General features: G+C 38.4%; 5 protein-coding genes across 7 annotated transcripts; 3 read left to right on the top strand and 2 right to left on the bottom strand.

The window, feature by feature from the left end:
* Positions 1-180: 180 nt before the first annotated feature.
* RB195_020881 (uncharacterized protein) lies at positions 181-650 on the top strand (the record flags this gene model as incomplete). The annotated part of the gene is made up of 2 exons (XM_013437296.2): positions 181-259; positions 439-650. The coding sequence occupies 2 exons, from the start codon at positions 181-183 to the stop codon at positions 648-650; spliced, it is 291 nt and encodes a 96-aa protein (XP_013292750.1).
* A 371-nt stretch (positions 651-1,021) lies between these two features.
* RB195_020880 (uncharacterized protein) lies at positions 1,022-5,376 on the top strand (the record flags this gene model as incomplete). The annotated part of the gene is made up of 17 exons (XM_013437295.2): positions 1,022-1,121; positions 1,265-1,437; positions 1,520-1,621; positions 1,730-1,859; positions 2,069-2,165; positions 2,284-2,352; positions 2,617-2,686; positions 2,760-2,814; positions 2,880-3,037; positions 3,094-3,156; positions 3,239-3,426; positions 3,483-3,534; positions 3,633-3,763; positions 4,229-4,329; positions 4,406-4,527; positions 5,095-5,229; positions 5,335-5,376. 17 exons carry the CDS (start codon positions 1,022-1,024, stop codon positions 5,374-5,376), a joined length of 1,788 nt encoding a protein of 595 aa, XP_013292749.1.
* A 468-nt stretch (positions 5,377-5,844) lies between these two features.
* RB195_020879 (uncharacterized protein) lies at positions 5,845-9,099 on the bottom strand (the record flags this gene model as incomplete). Of its 2 annotated transcripts, XM_064189402.1 has the most annotated exons (10): positions 5,845-5,921; positions 6,185-6,308; positions 6,480-6,602; positions 6,668-6,809; positions 6,915-7,048; positions 7,683-7,778; positions 7,862-7,938; positions 8,001-8,063; positions 8,737-8,792; positions 9,038-9,099. In XM_064189402.1, 10 exons carry the CDS (start codon positions 9,097-9,099, stop codon positions 5,845-5,847), a joined length of 954 nt encoding a protein of 317 aa, XP_064045283.1. The 2 variants fall into 2 exon arrangements, with proteins under 2 accessions (XP_064045283.1, XP_013292748.2); XM_013437294.2 differs by lacking the exons at positions 8,737-8,792; positions 9,038-9,099 and having other exon boundaries at positions 8,001-8,061.
* Positions 9,100-10,032: 933 nt separating this feature from the next.
* RB195_020878 (uncharacterized protein) lies at positions 10,033-10,872 on the bottom strand (the record flags this gene model as incomplete). 2 transcript variants are annotated; one of them, XM_013437293.2, is made up of 4 exons in its annotated part: positions 10,033-10,116; positions 10,291-10,383; positions 10,591-10,710; positions 10,768-10,872. In XM_013437293.2, the coding sequence occupies 4 exons, from the start codon at positions 10,870-10,872 to the stop codon at positions 10,033-10,035; spliced, it is 402 nt and encodes a 133-aa protein (XP_013292747.1). The 2 variants fall into 2 exon arrangements, with proteins under 2 accessions (XP_013292747.1, XP_064045282.1); XM_064189401.1 differs by having other exon boundaries at positions 10,768-10,839.
* A 1,056-nt stretch (positions 10,873-11,928) lies between these two features.
* Positions 11,929-15,194, top strand: RB195_020877 (uncharacterized protein; the record flags this gene model as incomplete). Its single annotated transcript, XM_064189400.1, has 12 exons — positions 11,929-12,071; positions 12,150-12,243; positions 12,367-12,488; positions 12,665-12,821; positions 13,087-13,199; positions 13,259-13,338; positions 13,529-13,593; positions 13,833-13,997; positions 14,326-14,487; positions 14,545-14,645; positions 14,721-14,805; positions 15,054-15,194. 12 exons carry the CDS (start codon positions 11,929-11,931, stop codon positions 15,192-15,194), a joined length of 1,428 nt encoding a protein of 475 aa, XP_064045281.1.
* Between the last annotated feature and the right edge of the window lie 6,449 nt (positions 15,195-21,643).

Genomic DNA, 21,643 nt, shown 5'->3' with positions numbered 1-21,643 from the left:
CGGGTTGACGCAATGAGGTTTTTTTTTTCTTAATTTTTATGGGTCACGTTCTTCATCGTTATAATGCTTTTCTTTGTCAAAGAACTTCAATCGCTGGGATTTCGCTTTGTGTTCATTTCGTTTTCTTCTGTGTCAGGACCCAACGATAATTATTTTTGATGCTGAAGATTTCTAGAAGACATGTCGGATGTGGAGGAGACTATCAAACGAATACAGTCTCAGAAAGGCGTGGTGGGTGTGATAGTGATGGATAGTTCAGGTTAGTTCTAGTTTTTCTTTTTTTTTTCATATATCCGCTTGTTTTTCAGCACTTCACCCATTTAATTTTTATGTGTTCTTTGTCTTTTTCATTCCTCAGGCACCAGTTTATTCCTGAGCTAGGAACGGAGTCTTTTTTTTTAAATTAAAAATTAGCTACTGTTCTGTTTTGTGTTGTAGGTCGTGCCATCCGCTCCACTCTCGATGATGAATCCACGGCACGACACACGGCGCTTCTTCAACAACTTTGCGAAAAGTCGAAAAGTGTGATACGAGAATTGGATGGATCGAACGATTTGACATTTCTTCGTCTTCGAACCAAAAAGAACGAGATCATGATTGCGCCGGATAAGGACTATCTATTGGCCGTCATTGAAAACTTGTCTCATTAACTTGTTGTAAGCATAACTATTAGTCTAAAACGGGATAATTATTCTTCAATTAATTAATTCGTTTTTCTTTTCTATGCCCTACAATCACCTCTATCTTGGAGCTGCATACATTAGTTACTCAAATACCACTACTTGAGTTTGGTGATATTGTTGCCGCTGCTTCTCGTGGTAATGTAATGTGATTTTATCAAAAAATAAGTGAAATGATAACATTATACATATTTAATATTTGTTTTAGTATGTTTTATATACTTCTTTGGGAATAAACACGATTTTATGTTGTAGTATCTTCTTTATTGGTTCATCGAGCCATAATTACTTTCGCCATTCACTTTTCTCCGGACTATACCCCTATATTCCAATGAATACAGATGTCGTGGTTATTTGGCGTGAAGCCCACCCCACCGCCGGAAATTCCGGCTGATTACAATCCTCAAGGTGGAGCACCAGGACAAGATCATCCTGGCCAAGGTAATGGATTGTCAATGGTTTATCATTTACTACGTTTTGTTTTTCGGGGGGATTTTATCGAATACTCCATCTTGTTTGCCTTCTATTTGCAGTCAGAATTCCTGTTGGTAACTGTCGTTGGAGTATTTTAGCAGTTTATTCAGGTCAACAACAGCAGCAGTCCTCTCGAATGGCTTATTCGTTCGATTCGACAGCTCTAGAAAGGGCAGCCAAGGCGGCTAAAGAACTGGAAAGATTTCCAAATGCCAAAGAGGCATTGGAATTGAGCCGGATGCAGGAATTGACCAGGCAGAAGGAAGTAGAACAGCAGACAAAGGTGAATTAGCTCATTCATCACTTTTTCCACTTTCTTTCAGCTTTTTTTCTTTTTTTTTTACAAAAAACGCCACAAATTTCAGCAACTAGAAGCACAAATACAAGCAATGAAGTCTGACCAGACCCGTATAGCAGAGGAGGAGCGTAGGAAAACATTGAATGAGGAAACAAAGCATGCAAGAGCTGTGCGTGACTTTTTATTTTATTATTTTTCTTCAACTACACAAATTCGTCTTTCCTTTCTTCTTACACTGCGACTTTCCAATATTTATCCACCCAAGCTTTGATTCTAGCGAGCAGACTATCAAGATCAATTGGCTCGGAAGCGGGCTGATGACGAATTGGCAATGAAAGCAAGAATGCAGGAAGAGAGTCTTCGTAAGCAGGAAGAAAGTGTGAAGAAACAAGAAGCACTAAGGAAGGGTGTGTTTATGAGCTGATTTCTTTGAATGAGAATATTTTAGGTGCCTTTGTATTTGGTCATTTATCAGGTACATTCGATAGAAAGACGGTCTTCGATTATAAATTGATTTGTTTATTTTTCATTTAAATACTTAGGTGCCCCGTAGGATATGGTAATATAGATTGGACCAGCGTTTTACTTCATCTTACATTGAAAAATGTGATTACAGCAACGATCGAACACGAGCTTGCGCTTAAACATAAATATGAACTAGAGAAGATCGACGCCGAGACCAGGGCACGAGCTAAGGCGGCTAGAGAGAATCGGTATGTTGTTTCTGTTTCTTTATCTCTAATTTTTGTTAGTGTTAGTGTGTTGGTTTAATTCCTTTCATGTATGGAAGTTGTACAATATTAACTCCACTCTTAGCGCAGACCTTTTCAGTGATGTCAATTTGGAGCAGATGAAACTACATGAGGAGGAAAACAGAAAAACAGTTATTGAAAAGATCAAGTAGGTCTTGTCATTTCTTCATGTTTTAAATGTATTCAAGATTGACCAATTATCTGACAAAGTCTTCTAGGGGGTTACTGGACGACTAGAGCGCTTAGTTTTAGCGAAGTGGCTGCATTACCCAAAGATTTCCTAAAATAAGTGCGCAGAATGCATCTTAAAGAGCTGATAGGCCCAGTAATCTCTTGCACGGCCCCACAATGTCAATTCTATATTTACAACTTTATTAATCGTGCATACGTGGTGTACTGTGAATCGTTACAGGACAAGTGGTGCTATCTTAGGAGCAGGGCTTCAGGATTTCCTCTCAGACAAGACTAAAATGACCGCCGCTGTGAGTATTAGTAATGATTGGGTGCAGTTTTTTCGTAGTAAAATCGCTGTATTGGAATGTTTGTTCGCTACAGGTTGGTAGTTTAACCGCGTTAGCAATTGGATGGTATGTAGCGAAACGTGGAACTGGTTAGTAGATTCTTCCCTCATTTTTTTTTTATGATGTTTTCATTGGTCTATTTTTCCAATTCCAGGAGTTGTTGCCCGATACGCCGAGGCTCGTTTGGGCAAGCCAAGTCTCGTTCGTGAAACATCCCGTGTAACCCCGATTGAAACCTTGAAACATCCTATAAAAACGGCGAAGATGATCTTCAGACCGAAACATGATCCGCTGAAAGGAGTTGTTTTGGCGGTATGCTACTTCTCTTTGTAGTAATTGAATTATCACCTTCGATTTTGGTTGTTTAGCCAAATTTGGAGAGGCAACTAAGAGACATCGCGATTACCACTGCAAACACGAGAAGAAATAAGGTGAGGTTCATTTCTTGTGTTATATCTGTTATACTTCTTACTTTTCTACTGGTGTTTTCCTGATTTCGTCTTTTTTTTTTAGGGTTTGTTCCGCAACGTACTGTTCTATGGGCCTCCGGGAACGGGTAAAACACTGTTCGCCAAGAGTCTAGCTCAGCACAGTGGTTTGGACTATGCTATATTAACTGGTGGTGATATTGCTCCAATGGGTCGTGAAGGAGTGTCAGCCATCCATAAAGTTTTCGACTGGGCTCAAAGCAGCCGCAAGGGGTTTGTCGCCGTGATTTCCAACAATATTTAATGGTTCTTCTATTGTGCTTTTCTAGCCTTATCGTGTTCATCGATGAAGCTGACGCCTTTCTACAGAAACGATCAAAAGTACGTAACTACCGTTTTATTTTTATTCCTAGTAAAGAAGACTATGAAACTTGTGCTTTATTGATCTCATTCAAAACTGAAATAGGGCCTTTTTGTAGGAAATCATGTCGGAAGATACTCGAGCCGCTCTGAATGCATTCCTCTTCCGCACCGGAGAACAATCCAGACGCTTCATGCTCGTCGTGGCTTCAAATCAACCCGAACAATTCGACTGGGCCGTCAATGACCGGTAGGAATTCACCTTTGATCCTCTCATTTTAATCAGCAATAAAACCAAGCTCTGGAGGAGTAGTGTTGTTTAATCAGGGAGTATAGTATCAAAGATTGGTAGATTAAAGTCTCGCCAGAAATAAATAGAAGACGTACGTTTACTGGCCTTGGCCTTAAAAAGAGTTCCTGTGACACTTATTGCCAGAACATGTTTTCAGAACCATATTTTCGCAAACTCTATTCTAACTTACTTGTTATTAGCAAAGCTTTCGAATCCGATGTGTTTCTCCAAGCACGAAGCTCCACTACTTGTCATAGCCGTAATTTCGAACAAATCCTTTTTTAAGCGTAAAATTACCTCCTTCATTACCTACCACTGCAATACCTTGTAACGTGAGATTCGCCGCTCCGACTTTACTCAGTGACCTATTTGCCTCTTTTCTGTCCTTCTGAACAGAAGAATTACGGTGTGGATCTTTTTTAGTTTGGATCAGTTGGTGGAGTTCGAACTCCCTGGTAGACCAGAACGAGAACGCATTCTCCTGCAGTACTTCGAAGAGCACATCGCTAAACCAGCCACAAGTGGTAAGTTCTCCAATAATTTTTCTGCAAATGAAATCAGTTCAATCACTTACATATGCCTACTCGTTTTGGCATTTAGGTGCTCGCGGACAGCGCTTAAAGCTTGCGAGTTTCGATTGGGTGGAGAAATGTGCTCGCGTTGCTGACATGACGGAAGGAATGAGTGGAAGAGAGCTCAGCAAACTTGTCATAGGATGGCAGGTAGGAATTTCTTTATCAATTATATGTGCAGATCTTTCAAATCTCAAAATTGATCTCTCAAAAAAAAAGTTTCTCTGTATTTTCTGTGGCACTTGCGACTAGACGGTCGACCAAATTAGACTGTTAGCTAACGGTCGTTTTTTTTTTCTTACGGTACGATACATTCAGGAGACATTGTGAATTAATGCTGTTCGGAACAGCTGCGAAGTTTTGCCTTGTCACTATTATATAAATACGGGGCGTTGCCATCAGCTGTGAGCTATGATATAGAAATTGTAAGGTAGCTGGTGATTGAAGGCATCGTCAAGTCTTGTGACACTTTAATTGGCCCTAGACGTCATTCTTTTATGTAATGTTAGTACTTTGATTCATATTGATATTCAGTTGTTTCTGAGGTCCAAAAATCCCTCATTTCCGCTCACTCAAACACTAGAATTTCTTGTGAATTCAAAGAAAAATGAAACTTTTTTTTGTATTGTGGGAAAAGTTGCAATTTCTTGAAAATAATATTTTTGAAAGAGAATAACACGAATAGTTGGAAGCGTATCTCAAGTAGTGTTCGTGTAGGCATCAGCGTATGCTTCGGAGGATGGTGTTCTCACCTCTGAGATGATCGATCGGAACACTAAAGATGCTGTGGCACAACATCACCACAAAATGGAATGGCTTGAAAAGGAACAACTCGCCGCAAGAAACAAAGAGGTAGAACTTATTGTGCTTTATGCGCCGCTGATATCAAAGTGGAACGAATCAAACTTCTACATTCTACACACTTTATGTAGTCCAGATAATGAGGTGCTATTTTAGGTCATGTTCGGTACTAAACTCAAAAGAGAAACAGCCGTTTAGTAGAAGCATTCGTAACTCATTCCTAGAGTGGCTCATTCGTAGGAAATCTACATATCGCTACAATGGAGTGTAGAATTTGCGATCTCGTGTTGCTCATTCAAAGGACTGGCATTAGGTAGTATTTAGCGATATTCGGATATTTGTTGTAGTCATCATAGTTCCTAGCTTATAGTTTGGCTTGTTTTATTGTTGATTTTTCATATTTTCATTGTTGTTAGGTTACCCAGACGTTGTTATCACATTTGAAGTTGATAAGAATTGATATTTCTTTATCACATACAAATAATCACAGCCCGTTATTTTTTTGTAATATAAATACACCACAACTAATAGATATGCCAATAAAACAGTAGAGAACTATCCACTGTGGAACAAAACAACTAAGAATGAAAGATTTCGTAACAATTAATAAAGGATCCTGAAGCGACAATTCCGGTAATTACTTACAACACAGCGTCGGTGATATAATTATTCAACGAGAGTCATACTTCCTTTAACTATTTGTCCGAGATTTTGGTCAGTTCCGTCGATGATTTGGTCGATTTCTGGAAATATTTGTTGTTGTTGGTATTAGATAGATTATTACTAAATTTTTAGAATGTTATTTCGAGTTATATTTAGAAAGTTTTAACCGCATTTGACAGATTGACTAGGCAGAATACGGCATTTCTATTGATTCTGCATTTAGAACGTTTTGATGAATGATCCAAGTATCACTCCTAAATATCCTGTTTCAACACTAGTTTGGTTTCGAAAGAAATATGTTGAAGGGATTTTAATATAGATGCAACAAGAATAGGCACCTTACCTTCAAGCATAACATGGAATCCGAAATGAAGATAAAAAATGAGCAGTGTGTGAAGAGCGATTGCAGCACAGATTAGAATTAAACGGTGCGACGGGATTCTTGCATGCACACAAACAAGAAGTCCCTGCAAACAAAATATTAATAAATATAAATATCATATTAGAACAGGACTAAGTTGTTGTGTGTAGAATCAAAAGAAGAAAATGTGTGAAAATACCTTCATATTCTACATAAAATATTCTCCTTCTAATTCTGCACAACAACTAGTTAACGGTAAGATAAATCAGGTACTAACCATACGAATCGCGCTTGGAACACAGCAAATCCCCACTAGAACAAAAAAGAAGAGATGATCGTGAGAAGTATGATAAATCGATGTGAGCAACAGCACCAAACATTGAGATGTGAGAGAATAACCCTAAAAATCTCTAAGCTTAAATTTCTTTGATATTAATAAAATAAGACTAACAATCTTAGACTTACGAAAACCGAAACTAGCTGTAGCATAGAAATCTCGGCACCAAGAAGAAAACAGAGAACATAAAGAACTCCAGATAATGATATCCATGAACCGAAACAAGTAAAGAAAGATGTTCCCATCAGTGTTCCATTTTGCACAACGTATCTGAAAAGAAAAATCTGAATCTGAAAATGTTGGCACTTGATCCGAAATGAAATCCTTAGTAAAGAAGGAAACTAATGAGATTTCAAATGGAAATCGGGAACTCACCCGCTACTTTTCATGTTGTACAGAAGCAAAGCGACCATGGTAAGAACGACCATTGAAGGACCATAGAGATCAGGTGAAGTTGCCATTTGAGATGGCCGACGTGGTACAAACGAGCGCAAAAGACGAATGCGAACCTTGAAAAGTATTTTACAAACTGACGGGTGCATTAAGTAGAGCGAATAAGGCAGGCTATTTGTTGACTGTAAATTCTAAGATTGTTCACATTTCACTCAGTTAAAACCAATCAGCGAACTTAATGTTATCGAAGAGAGGAACTTTCTTCATTTTCATACTCAGTAAGCGTTGCATAAAAGTTCAGATATAAAGAAAAAACTCAACATAGAGCCGAAAATGAAATCCCCGTTTCAAAGAACGTTTCAACCTTTAGGAAAAGCAAACGATCCCCAAATTAAGTTGAAACCAAGAAGCAGAATGAACGAGCTGGTCATATTTTAACTCCAGATTTCCTCCCAATTTCCTTAGAGAACCTATCGTTGTTAAAATGAGTGCACCACCAACACATCTGAACCTTGCACATAAAATAATGCAAAGTAATTGCATATAACAAGGTGCCCGTAGTTCTAAACTACTCTTAGATTTGCTTACGCGAATTAATTCAAAATAAATCAGCATTCAAGAAGTTCAATTTCATAAGCGTTCTCCAGAAAACCAGTTAAGATTGAGAAATTTTAGGGGCGAATGAATGTAAGGATGAAGGTAATGAGGAGGAATAGCATTTCCATTTCCAGACATAAAAGTAAACAATACCTGGCTCGGTTCCACATCAAAATACGGTCTGAATATATCAATTCTTCCATATGATTTGAAGGTATCTTTCATCTGCTTGGATCCTGCTTCCCAAACCTAAGAGAGCGAAGCGATAGTTGCGACATTTAGAAAAAAAAACTACCAATTTATTTTAAATGTGAATCTTTAAGCAACCTAACCATATGTCCAAGTTGTGACTGGAAATCAACGGGAATAGATTCCTGTTGGGGAGGCGGGACATTTGAAGTTGAGGTTCCTTAATTTGGAAAACTTGTTCTAAAATAGATGTGAGCTTGTGCAAATAAAAAGAAAACGGACCCAATCCTGCACTACTTGCCCTTTGACGGGTGTCGGAGTACGTATAAGTGGGAGGTTCCATCACTAAAATGATCTGCTTGAGTGGCGATCAACTATTCTTTATTCTGGTTAGTTTTCCGTTCATTAAATGGATGTACACTCAGCACTATAGCCACCGTAATGATTAGAACACGTAGAGCAGTGGAAATTCAAATAAACAACATAACGATTCAAAAAAAGGTCTAAGCAACCAGTATGAACGTCAAAGCACATTAAAATACTGGCAAACCGTTAAAGAAATAACCAGTGAATCTTCATCAAGATTAGCGGCATCGCCAACTCAAGCATGTTTTTGCCGTACGAGACACCTAGTGTACAATTCCATAGCGCTCGCGTTTTTGAATCGTTCTTAAGAAAGCACGGAATTTACCGGCGACAAGCAATTTGGACGAGTCAATATGCTTCGATGTGTAGTACGCGGATCATTTTCTGAGCAGGACCTAATTAGCTGTCGATTTTAGTCGATTTTCGTTTGCGTAAATGGAGCAGAAATCGTGTACTATTTTCTTAAGATGATTCAAGATTGTTACTGATCTTTATTCTGGCCAACGTTTCGGCGTCGTCGCCTTCTTCAGAGCCTGGAAAAATCAAAGACACGTGTAATCTACTCTCTCTCAAACGCCTCGTCATCCCACAAGATATGATTTAGCAAACAGATTACTTAAAAGCAACGTCAGAAAAGCAGACCAGCGCTCACCTTGATAGCCACGAAATCGTGATGTTAGCGGACCACCAGTTGTTAGAGTTGCGCCGCTAGTATTAACTAGTAACGATGCCCCCGCCTCTGATCCCGTAGGTCAAAACCCCGCAAAGGTCCTGATATGGCGCCAGCTCGTTGGTCACAGCGATGCATTCCTCTTTACGATTCATGATAGGACTTTTGGCCGTGATATAAAACGCTTCCAATGTTTTTCGCGCTAGAATGTCTGATTCGCGTGCTAAGATAGTGACAGCTATCTTGAAAGGGGTATTGTCATGACACTGTCTGCGATGAGCACCTAAAGGGGATGATGTTTTTGATTTTACGAGACCGTCTAGGTGCTCCTTGACGCGGATACATAGTGATCTTCCTGTTTCGCCAATGTAGCAGAAATCATTCATTGACTCGACTGTTCACACACAAAAATAGGTGTTTGTGAAATCCGTGAGGGATGCAGCTAATTACATTCATGTATAAAGGACTGAAATATTTCCATGTATGAAGGACTTTAAACGGTGGGATTTAGAGAATTGTTGAGCCCGGATGTAATACTGGCATAATATGTGAAGTATGCTCTTCTCTGCTGCAAAATCTGCAAATTTTCGCAGCGAGTTTTACACTACACTATATGCGACATTCCTGTGGGTTAGTTCAACATGTAGTAGAACTACGAATGGCCCCAGATCTCCTGGATTCGCCTAAGCTCCTTGACCTCACAATTTCCTGCGAAGTTATCAATTCTCACATTCTTTCAGTTCCTCCCGTTGGACTAAAAGTAACATAAATAGCATGGCAATAACATCTGATCCTAACTTTACAAATAGGCTCCTAAGTCGCTTCCAGCTGTTAGCAAAATATCACTCATCCGGAATAAAAGTCATCTTCGACCTCTTTTCGTCCTCTTGCATTCTTAATTATATTTCATGACATGATGAACGTGAAACTCTAAAGTAGAGAATGTTGGAGAGAATGAATGCTGAGCTACCAGAATTAATTAGTCAAAAACTTTCTTTTCAAACAAGAAATTCTAAAAAAATCACCAATAATGAAACAGAACCTGAGAAAATTAGTCATTCGGATCTGCTCCAGCCAATGAAACATTTAATCGAAATAAACGACACGAAATAGATTGAAGACTTGCAAGAGGAGAACAGCCACTACACGATTAGCAAAGATGCAATCATAACACATTTGCACTAAAAAAAAGACTTGCGGAAGTATGAAGTATCGTTTGTCGATATTTATTCAAACTGCAAACAACTATACAAAGTTAACTCTAAACTAGACGCAAGATTAGTGTTGGCCGAGTTCTCTGGCTTTCGCTTCCAACGCTTTAACTTTCTTGCGGGTGTCTTTAGATACGTAGTCGGATGGGACCTGAAATAGACAATGACAGAAATGTGGAAGATTTGAATATGTTACCTGTTTAAAACTGAAGCTAAACCAATAGGAAAAAAAATTGGATCAATGCCGGTTCGTCGTAATAACAGGATCAGATAGAACGTTTAACCCACAAAGGGCGAGAAGGACAGCAACTATCACACAACTTACCAAATAACCGCATATGTACCGACGACCGATCATTTCACCTACGAAGAACCAGAAAGAAATTTCTAGAGCAACAGCGGTATAGACGAGGGCTTCCTAAAATGCACAATGAATAAGTATAATGAGCATTGTGAATTATAAGCAAATAGATCTGATCTATCATGTTAAATGTATAATTTAGAAAGAAGAGAAACAAACATAAAGTGGGAAAGACACGCAAAAAATAAGAGATAATTTCAAATAAAGAACTTTGGGAAATAGACGCAGACACATATTAATTGACAAGAAAATACAAATGCTTACCTTAACAGTAAGCTGTTTGTATTGTTTCGTTGCGATGAACTGCGTCACTTTCTTCCACTCAGCTTGGATTGCTGGCCAGTCAGTGGCTTTTGGTGGGGCAAGTTCATGCTTGCCAACGGCCTAAATAATGATACAATGAGAGAAGTGGACGAAAAAATAAAAGTAGTTAAGAGAAACCTTAAGGATTTCCCATCGTCGAGGAAATTGTGCGGCTTGGTGACGATATAAACAGCCAAGCATGTTGGCCATCTTTTCGAAAAAGTTCATTTTACGGGTGGCCATTTTTACCCCTGAAACATCACTGCTATTGAAGTGAACTTCAAAACACCCTCCAACAACAAAACAAAAGAAATAGTGAACTACGAAGTCAGCTCTGGAAGGGAAGCTGCGGTGGATGTTCGGAAACAATTAGTAGCATCAAAAAACAGAAATTTTACAGTGTAAAGTGTAGAAACAAAGAAAGTTAAAAGTATTATACTAGGTCAAAGAATTCCTCATGAATACCGCCCGTCCCTTCTTTTCTGGACAACTGTCACTTTGCAACGTAAATCGCGCGCAAAGGATCGGTCCAAGCAAAGTTGTGAATTCCAGTTTTTCTTGTGGCTCGGAAGAGGAGGCACAATTCGCAGTTAAATAATTTCTTTTACAGGAGGAACATGATCCCCGATGTTTGGTGTAAGCATGGTTAATCTACGTAACAATAACAAACAGAACGTTCTAGAAAAGATGTCTCCTCGTTAATCTATCACAATGAGCACTCTTGTGCTTGAAAACAAGAATCCATGTGGGGGTAAACCAGTACTTAGATAGAGGCAACTACAAGCATTTGCGACTGCCGAGTATCACTTAACGTCCAACCGAGGAGCGAGGAACAGATTGACATTTTCGCTGTGGAGCAGTTTATTAGAGTCGGTTCACATAAGACCTTTAATGTTGCTGCCTCCGAGTTGTCTGCTTCGGTTTGAGCATCTTTTCTGCAATGATATTCTAACCTTCTTTGAACCAACGCGCTGAGCTACTCCTAGACGGCCCAACTCATAGAAATCATAAGTTTTTTCAAACGTCTCCGGGGTAAAATGTAGTTGGAGGGCCACTCAGTGGTGGCGTTATTTCTCGAAGTAAATTTATCAAGGTCATACGAGCTAAGCATTAGTCTTAGAGGATCTATGACATGTAAGCTGAGGTTACTGAGAGAAAAAATAAGTTAGAGCGTCGAGAAATAAGGGCGCCACTGAGTGGGCGCCCAACTACATTTTCATATAAGATTCTGCTTTTGTTTTTCTCTTCATGGTCGTTAACGTGGAACTCCGGGAACTCCAACAACTCAATTAATTATAGATGGATGACGATGCTGTAGGACAGGTCTCAGTTCGATTCGTTGGCGAAAATGGTGGCGAGCTTGGTGGGACTGGAATTTTGCTTCCCACTTCAGTTACTTGTAATCAGCTGCAGATACTGTGTAATCAGTTACTCGATAGCAGGTATTTTTTTAAAATCATTTTTTACCATTACCTTGGGATTATACCTCATATCAGCTATTGGTCTGGCTTTTAATTTAGTGATGATCCAGTGCCGATCTCATTTTTTACCAAAGATGGTGTTGAAATTATTGATAGTATCGAGAAGAGCTTGGAAAAGATAGACTATGAGAAGGTATGGTAGTTCCTTCAGAGATTCTTTGCTCTTCACCCCTGTGACTTTTTCATCTTCCGGATTATTATTATCGTAACTATGTCATTATTTTATTATTATTATCGGTGGTAAATAAGTGTTCAGACGTTATGTCTCGTATATCAACCTCAAGCAGTTTTCCGAGTTCAACCGGTGACTCGATGTTCATCCAGCATGCCAGGTCACGGAGAGCCCGTGATTTCAGCCCAATTCAGTCCTGATGGAAGGCTAGTGAATTAACATTTTAGTTTAATAGACCTCCTTTCTGTGTGCTGATTTCTAGAAACCCATTGCGTTTTTTTTTTCGTTTCTTGAAGTTTATTAGCTTTTTTTGTATCTTTTCTTCGTTTTCTTTTCTCCATATCCTGTATGTTTCTGGTATGAGGCGTGCTGCAGGTTTCAGAGGTCTTGCCAGTGGGTCAGGCGATATGACAGTTCGTATATGGGACATCGATACGGAATTGCCTTTGTATACGTGTAAAGGACACAAAAACTGGGTGTTATGCATAGCTTGGTCTCCGGATGCTCGAAAGATCGCATCGGCTTGTAAAAATGGGCAGGTTTGTTCTACAACACTTCACGTTCGTGTATTTATGTCTTCCTTTGTCTAATATATTTGAATAAACAGAAATATAAACAGAAAATCAATAAGGTAGATATTTTTGGTGTAGTTATTATTGCCTTTTCTTCTTCGAAACGACCCTTTGTTGAACAAAGCAACAGTTCTTATCTTTTGCAAACATTCTTTCTTTAAATCTTCTAACTGGCAAACAGTCTTGTAGAAACAGACTTTTGCTTGCATCGTAGCTTAAGTTTCGTTTAAAGATCATGATCTGGGACGCTGCTACTGGTGCACAGATCGGGAAGACCTTGACACGACATAAGCAGTGGATCACTTATTTGGCCTGGCAACCAATGCATAGGGATCCTAAGTGCATGTATGTTCCCAGAATTGTGCAGAGAGATTTCGTTGTGATTTTGAAATATTTTTTCCTAGACTTCTTGCCAGCGCTGGAAAAGATGGTAACATACACATATGGGACACTATCCAAGGAAACGTAGTAAGGTCGCTTAGCGGTGAGTTATCGATAGCCTATAGACAGCACCTACACTGATTTTTCTGTATGAGACTACGGAACATTGGGCGACCTTTTCAAATGGGCTAGTTCATGTTCCAGTTGTTTCTTACGCTCCTCAAATATTTGCTTTTGAAAATGTTTGATGTTTCATTTTCATCACCGTCGCTTAAGTACAACAACAATTTCAGGTCACACGGCATGCGTAACTAGTATACGATGGGGTGGCGAGGGTCTGATCTACTCCGGTTCTCAGGTACTGCCCTCTTAACGTACTTCCAGTGGTTCTTAACAAACACTTCAAAAAAGAACTTTGACAACCTCATTATAGGTTTTTTAATACCAGCAGCACCAGTAATAATACATAACCTACGACATACCGAAGTTAACGCTTTCAATTTTATAATTTAACTTTAAAAAAAAAAGAAAGAAAAGGTTAGAACGAACTGCCGAGTCACAGTTATGCATTTTTCCACAATTGTTTGATATTTTCAGGATCGAACTGTCAAAGTTTGGCGCACTAGCGATGGAATAATTTGTCGAAATCTCGCCGGGCATGCGCACTGGATCAATACCTTAGCGTTAAATACAGACTACGCACTTCGCACAAGTTGTTTTGATCCAAAGACTGGTTGCAATAGACCGCCAACTGAGGAAGAGGTATGTTTAGCGCTTCAGTTCTAGTGATCTTACTGTATTGAGATAAAGCTATTAAAATCGCGGTCCCAGCTTCTTTGAAATTACTGTTTCTCGAAATTACTCTTGTTGTTTTTAACTATGTACGTCACTTATTGCTGAAAGTTTTGACTTTTACGTTACAGTACACTCGCAGCATCCTCTCTCCTAGGTTTTAAACTGTTTTTATATTGTTTCTCTTTTGTTTTACTTTTCTTAGCAGCTTGTACTGCCTTCTGTGGTTTTTCTAGACAAATACGTGTCATATTTCTTCTACACTGGAACATCAGAATTGTATTATTACTGCATTTAGTGTCAGAAAGTGGCTCAGCGAAGATATGACGAAGCACTGAAGGTGTGTGGAGGAGAGCGTTTAGTTAGTGGATCTGATGACTTCACAATGTTCCTTTGGAACCCATCGGAATCCAAACATGCCATTGCAAGGTTAACTGGACACCAGCAATTGGTAAATCAGGTAAGCCTGCAATTTTGTATGTGTTCCAAAATTTACGTTGTGTTTATTGTATTACAGGTTATGTTCTCTCCTGATACTCGATATATTGCTTCTGCTTCATTTGATAAGTCAGTAAAATTATGGTGTGGGAGAACTGGAAAATTCCTTGCGTCTTTGAGGTTCCTGCTCTCACTCACTTCATAATTGTATTACCTTTTTGACCTTCTATTGTCCTCCTAATTTTTTTCATTTAGAGGTCACGTCAACGCCGTCTATCAAATTTCTTGGTCAGCTGATAGTCGTTTGTTGGTCTCAGGATCGGCTGATTCTACACTGAAGGTGAGAGGTTTCTTCTTTTTTCTGTTTCTCTTATTTATTTTTTCTCTCATTATGCGTCTCATTATTCTCAAATTATGCGTCCTCTGAGTCATTGATTGTTGTTAAATACAAAATTTATAGAAGAGGAAATTCTTTTGCGGTTAGATTTCCTTTTCAAAAGCAAGGTGTGGTGCACTGTGGGGATAACTAAATACTTCCAGATTTCTCATTGTTTGAACAGCTTTGTGTCATTCTGTTACCGTTTTCAGGTCTGGGAAATTCGTAGCAAACAGCTGCACTTTGACCTACCAGGACATGGTGATGAAGTGTATACAGTTGACTGGAGTCCTGAAGGAACCAAGGTTGTCAGCGGGGGAAAGGATAAAGTGCTGAAATTATGGAGACAATGATTATTGACAATATTTCCACTCAGTGCTTTTTAAATCTTATTTGTTAATTTCTAATATTCCTTTAGTGCGGGTATCATAAATTGATAAAATAAATAGTGACAAAGTAGATTGATAAAGTACTCAAGTTGATTTACATTGATCTGTTTTATCATTGTTACTGTTTGTTACGTTTTTGTTATCGGTCCTCGCCACGTTGTTGTCTTCCTTTCTGTTCTTACAGAAAGATTCTTTATTTTATTGGAAATGAATATCGTTGAAAAACTTACATTTTCATTAATTTGTTAGTGGAGTGTGAGCTCTATGCGGAGGACCCATGGTTTATTCGATGCTTTCTTAAAAATGGGTTGTCTTCGAGATATCAGACACTATCTTCATTCTGACACTAAGGTCTGACAATTCCCTGTCAACTGTCCACTTCTTTTTTTTTTTTTAAATTTAAGACTATTAAATTATTAGAACTGAATATCTTTCGGTCAAAGCATGGTTATTATCCGGTTATGATTGGATTCAGCTTAAAAGTTTGTGTGAGGACCAACTGTGAGTCCAGCTAGTACTGTCCGGTCGATACTACATACAGCAAGCACTGATATTCGTTTATAAAGTGTCAGGTATTTTATTTAAACAATAAGGTATTGGTTTGGCTCGTTCAGTCCTACTACCATTTGTGAGTCCCCAAACAGTGCCAAAAATTCTCCCCGGCCGGGAATTGAACCCGGGTCTCGCATGTGACAGACGCGGATACTCACCACTATACTACCGAGGACTTGGATTTTTTTGTAGTCCACATTCTCTATAAATTAAGTTTGTTACACAACTTCGTTAAAGTAGAAAAATGAGAAGTTAGAGCATAAAAAACACCCTCCAATTAGACTGTGTTTAAGTCTTACTTCCTTGAAATTTGGTAATGGAATGGTCGTGGATACTTGTTAACTATGCTTGCTCGGTTTGGCATTCCAGAGAAGAAATCCGTATTTCTGTCTAATTTTCATTTGATGACATCTTTTTGATAAACGCTCTCGTTGTAAATATTAATTTCACTCTTTAGTTCATCGCGCTGGTAGAAAAGCAGGGGTTACATATTTAATCGTTGTAATCCATCACAACAGTAACTCTGGACCTGTTCATTGCTATTTTGCAATAGAAGTAGAGAAAAATTCTCCCCGGCCGGGAATTGAACCCGGGTCTCGCATGTGACAGACGCGGATACTCACCACTATACTACCGAGGATCTGCATCATTTTTTTTCTGTTCTCTCTTTCAATTGCTGTTCGTTGTTAGTCAGTTCTTGTGGGCGCAACGTCTTTGTTTACCATGGTTTTCTTGATTTCGTTTTTTTTTTGCCTCTTCCATTTGTTCACTTTATTTTGGTCGAGCTCTTACGTTTTTCAAGTTGTACGTAGGTTGTAGATCTTCCTAATCTTTATGTCTATTATTTTTTAACGACATCTTTTGGTGGACTTCCATCTCGTCGCACTTTCTGACCTTTTGTTATAAAAGCTTTTTATTTCACTCAAGTCAAGCCGAGAGATTTTCTCCTCTTAGCCGCGAGGTTTTCTTCCTGGCAGTTACTAGGAGATCCCTTAAAGTTTCGTTTCACGAAACTGGCGACGTTGTGGTCTCAATGGGGAAGTTCGAGGTATAGAATACGAGTATGAGCGTGGCTTCGCTCAGTTCCCCTTCATCGTCCGGAAAAATCCGTGTTTTCTCCTGCGAGGTTTGTTAGAACGCGCCACCTTTGTACACGCTCCGTTCTCCTCAACAGTCTATTCACTTGGTTTACTTGAGTAGTTTGTAGAAAGGACCTCATTGATTTTTGACCGCTCGCTCGCGGATGCAATGCGTGCACAAGGGTGGCACGTTCTAACCAATCTCATTGGAACTAAGGCGATTCCCATTTCGTCTTTCAGGACAATGGGGGAGAGGAGCATCCCGATCTATAAATTTCCCCATAGAGAATCTCACAATCGTAAATTTCGTGATACGCTCTGGGGTTGAATGTTTTCTCTGTATAGGGACATTAAAAAATCGAAATGTAAGCTAGATTGGATTAAAAGTAAGGTTCTTCCAACATGTAGAACTTTGTGACTTGTTGACCCTGACAGCAATTTCTTCTTGGTCCCCAGAGAAGCTTTTCTGGAAATTGTTGCGTGTTTTCGTGAATATTTACATAGTGCAACGATCCTTTTTTCCTTTGACGTCATCCCATTCCGCTATAGATTGCTATTTTATTTGCAGTCGTCGGAAACACGGAATCATGACGCATAACATTTCTGTTCCCTTCTGCCCGCTGATTGTCTGTGCGTCTATTTCTTCGCTTTTCCCATATATTAGCTGCGCATTTTCGTTTCATTCTTGCATGAATCCAGTTTTTTTTTTTCTGTGTCCTCCAGATTTGCGCTCGCTTTTTGATGCCATATCATAGCTGAAGAATCAACGAATGATTGATGACCGTCGTGGCGTCGTGGGACGTTGGACGTGTTTTGTGCTTCTTCTTCCCATTCTTTCCTTTCCTGTCAAATGTTCATTTGGAATTTAAAGATGCTTCCATCATTTTGAGCCTTTTCACTTATGCATTTTCCTTCTGTAAAGTACACTAAACTATGCATAAAATTGTTTTTTTTTTCTTAGGATTAGTACCAAATTTCTCCTTCTTCATGAATTTCCTAGCAGATGAAGGTGTGATGAGGTCCAAATCCTAAATGATGGTTTCGAAAAGGCCATCCTTGGATTTATTTAATTCATTCATTATTTGAATTATTTCATTTTTATTATTTATTTTATTGCACTATTAAAGTACAGAACCCCAATATTAGTCTCATTTATCCTCCTTCGGCTTTTGGCGATGGCGAAGTGCGCACGCATCGATTTCTAGTGGAGTGGATTCCGTGAAGGCTCGGATGCAATCTGTGCGCTCAGTTTTTTTTTCGTTATTTGATGGAACAAGTACCCGATCCTCGGAAGACCTCGTAATTGATTTTGACTTATTCTGAGCAGACAATTCCCTTAGCGCCTATTTTTACACTAATAAGGACAACCGACTTAGGGCAACAAAGGCAAAGCGGCGGGGCTGTGATACAGCTCGTTAAATTCTTTTCAGAATGGTTGTCCGAGAAAAAACACGACCTTCATGGAATGAAATTAGACATAAAACAGAGATGTGGAAATGAGGTAAAATTAGTAGGAAGTGGGGGGATGGCACTCAGTGGCGCCCTTATTTCTCAAAGTAAACAATTAAACCAATCGGGGCCCTTTAGGCCCAAGCATTAGTCCTAGAGGATCTATAACGTGCTCCCCCCATCCAACTACGTTTTTTTTCCTGGAAATGTACGTTTGAAAACAATGTAAAAAGGTCGAAGAAGGTTTCCAGGAGTTGTCCTTTTCCAACTCCGGATGATCCTGCTACACCCGTCTTGAGAATATAAAGTAGTTTTTCTGTACCTCTGACATTTTTCATAATTTTTTCACATTTTTTCTGCCCATATTTGATAATACGAGACTCCAAGCGCAGTTCTTGTTGTAGTTCTAAGAGTTTAAGTCGAAGCTTTGAGATTTTTGTGCATTTGCAGAATTAAGACGTGCAGTTGCTCGCGTTGAAGTGCTGTGTTATCGATCGATTGAAACCGACCGCACACTGTGAACTTTTATAAAATCCTTGGGAAATCCCAAATTTCTTCCCGCTCTTTTCCAGTCACTAATCTCTCCGATCGAACACAATAATTTATGACTGCATTTATGCAAATTCTTTCTTTTTATGTTACGCTTCCACTGAATATTCAAATATACACCCCATATATTTAAATATACGGTTAGGGAATTTTTCCCCTGGAAATATTTTCTTCTTTTTTTTTTATTAAATATACAGGTTCACTTTTCGTTACACACTTTTCGTACGTCCGCTATCCATAGCGAAGAGGCAGCGAACACAAAGACCGCACCCATTGCGCCAGTCGATTTAGTACTTGTGCATTTGCACAGCTGCGTAAATACCGTGTGATCTTAATCACCTACGTAGAGCGAATAGCATTCAATTCCACTTTTTGTTTTGTATCCGATTATCCGACTGCACTATTTTCATTTTTAGGTCGATTTTTTAACGGATGCAGTTGAATTAACCAGGGATGAGAATATCCATTATTTTTCTTTCATTAATCGAAGGAAAGGTGGAGGGAATGCGAACGTCAGAACTCCTTCCCCGATTAATGGGGCATTTCTGTACATAGATAATTGTGTTGATAAAATTATTGATGTAATTTTAATGAGTTAAAAATAATTGCAGAATCATATGCACTTGAGAATTAGATGCATCTTAAAGTTCTTTTGTATTTATTAGAGTCCAGGAAAGTGTTGATTACGGTTTTCAACAGTTCTTTTTTTTTCAAAGAAGAAAAGTTTAGCAACATATTACATTATATTATTACAAATTATTGCAATATTATTATTACAAATCAAACAATAAAATTGTAAGTAGTCAGTGAACATATAATTCTATCCACTTTTATTTTATCTTATTATTTTTTTTACTTTTTTATTTTAGTTTTGCAAAATGTGTCGTATTTGTTCGTCAATATCGCTTCTTACCAGCTTAACTAACGTAACTGCATTTCCGCAGCCCGTCCTCTCTCCTCCGGCTCTGTTTTCGACTTCCTTGTAATTCCCAGGTAGATCTCGAACAACAAATTTTGTTCTTGCGGTCCTTAAATAAGTGAATAGTCCTTAATATTTCATCAGATGTCGAATTCGTTCTGTTTTGTTCCTTTCTGTTCCCCAATTATCCACAAAAAAAAGTATTTTCACAAAAACATCTACAGCACATAATAGTCTTCCGAGAATTTCAGCTAATTTCTCAATGAAAAGCAATGTTTCGCGTGCCGATAATTTCTGATTTGTTCTTTTTTCTGCATCTTTTTTTTAAAGTTTTTTTCTCCAATCTCCAACATAAGTCTGTACGTTCTACAATTTTTCGATCTGGAGTTCGCCTGAAGTTGAAGTTTGGGTCCTTTTTAATCATGTATATCATCCCGATCATATGAAAATATGATCAGCAAAATAAACTTTGTTCGAATACTGTACTGCAGACTGTAATATTGCAGAATCTGAATGATCTCGAATGAGCGTTCATTATTTAGACGTTGTCAGAAGATGTCTTCATAAATTTGTTGGTTTTGCTGCGTTTATGCTGGAGAAGTCGCGCCTGTACTGTGTAGAAACCAGTGAAGATGAGTCTTTGATGGTCTCGATCGGATTTTTGTTTCATTGTAACTCACTTATGTAATTAAGGAAGTTTTTTTTTTTCAAAATATTATTTTTTAATTTTTTTTATTTTCCTTGCGAGGTTCCTAGAGCTTATTTTGGGATTATTTGGGGAAAATCGTTTTTGTTTGAGGATTTTCGTCGACGAGAACTACTGTAAGGTGCTGTTTCTTACAATGAGAAGAAACTGAGAGGAGAATGAAGTGGAGGAAGAGGTGTAGTCATTGAAAGATAGATTATGTATGTACAAAATTCCTTCGAACTGAATCACATCCAAATTAAGATAATTTATTGGAAATTTTAATAAATGGATCAATTTCATGACTTTTTTCCTTTCTAGTTTGCATGTGCTCTTTTTTTTTACTATCTGCTCAAAGATATCGAAAAATTGAATCAGAATTTCTTGTAGAATTGATACAAAAACCCTGAGATTGTATCCATGTTGCCCTTGGATAAACCTTAACCCACAACTTCGCAAAAAATGAGTAAAGAAAAACTACGTAGTGTTAAATAATTGAAAATATGTAGTGGTTTCGATTGTGAATTTGATTGGTAGGAAACGTGAATCCACAAAATCCTGTAAATAAGGAATACAATTAAGAAGTTAGGGAGAGAGTGCAAATCTAGAAGTTTCTAGCTAGTAGAAACCCGTCCATTTTTTTCCCACCACACTTTCCCTTCTAATTTTCATTGTTGATCTCTCAGTCACATCAACAGAACGTTTCGTGTTAATGGTCATAAACCAGACCATGAATAATTTAGAAGAAAAAAAAAAGCTATTAATGCTCTTTTTTCTGGATAGTCGTCAAACGGGTTAGTCTAGTCGTAACCGTTAACACATCGACGACACGATGAGCTACCGTTAGGTCATTTATTCTCATTATCAAAGAATAAAAGCTAAAGAGGAACGAAAAAAAGCAAGGAAGAAACATGGATAAAAATGAATGAAACAATGATACCTGGCGGAAATATACTACTATCGAAGAAAATATAACCTACAAGCAGGTGATATGTGAAAAATTAAAACAACCCTCTTGTCCTTAGGGTGCGAAAATTAAAAACGCGTTAAGGTCGTTAAGGTCGTCAATGTGTTAAGGGTATGGCATGACATCGACACATCGACGACCTCGTGAATTTTTAATAACTCTGGCCAGACTACATTTCTTTGATTCATGGATATTGATATACGGAATGAGAGT

The sequence above is a fragment of the Necator americanus genome, chromosome II (genome assembly GCF_031761385.1).
Source record: "Necator americanus strain Aroian chromosome II, whole genome shotgun sequence".
NCBI classification, from domain to species: Eukaryota; Metazoa; Nematoda; class Chromadorea; order Rhabditida; family Ancylostomatidae; genus Necator; species Necator americanus.
Note: the sequence above shows the minus strand (reverse complement) of the source record. Positions and strands in the feature narration are given on the sequence as shown.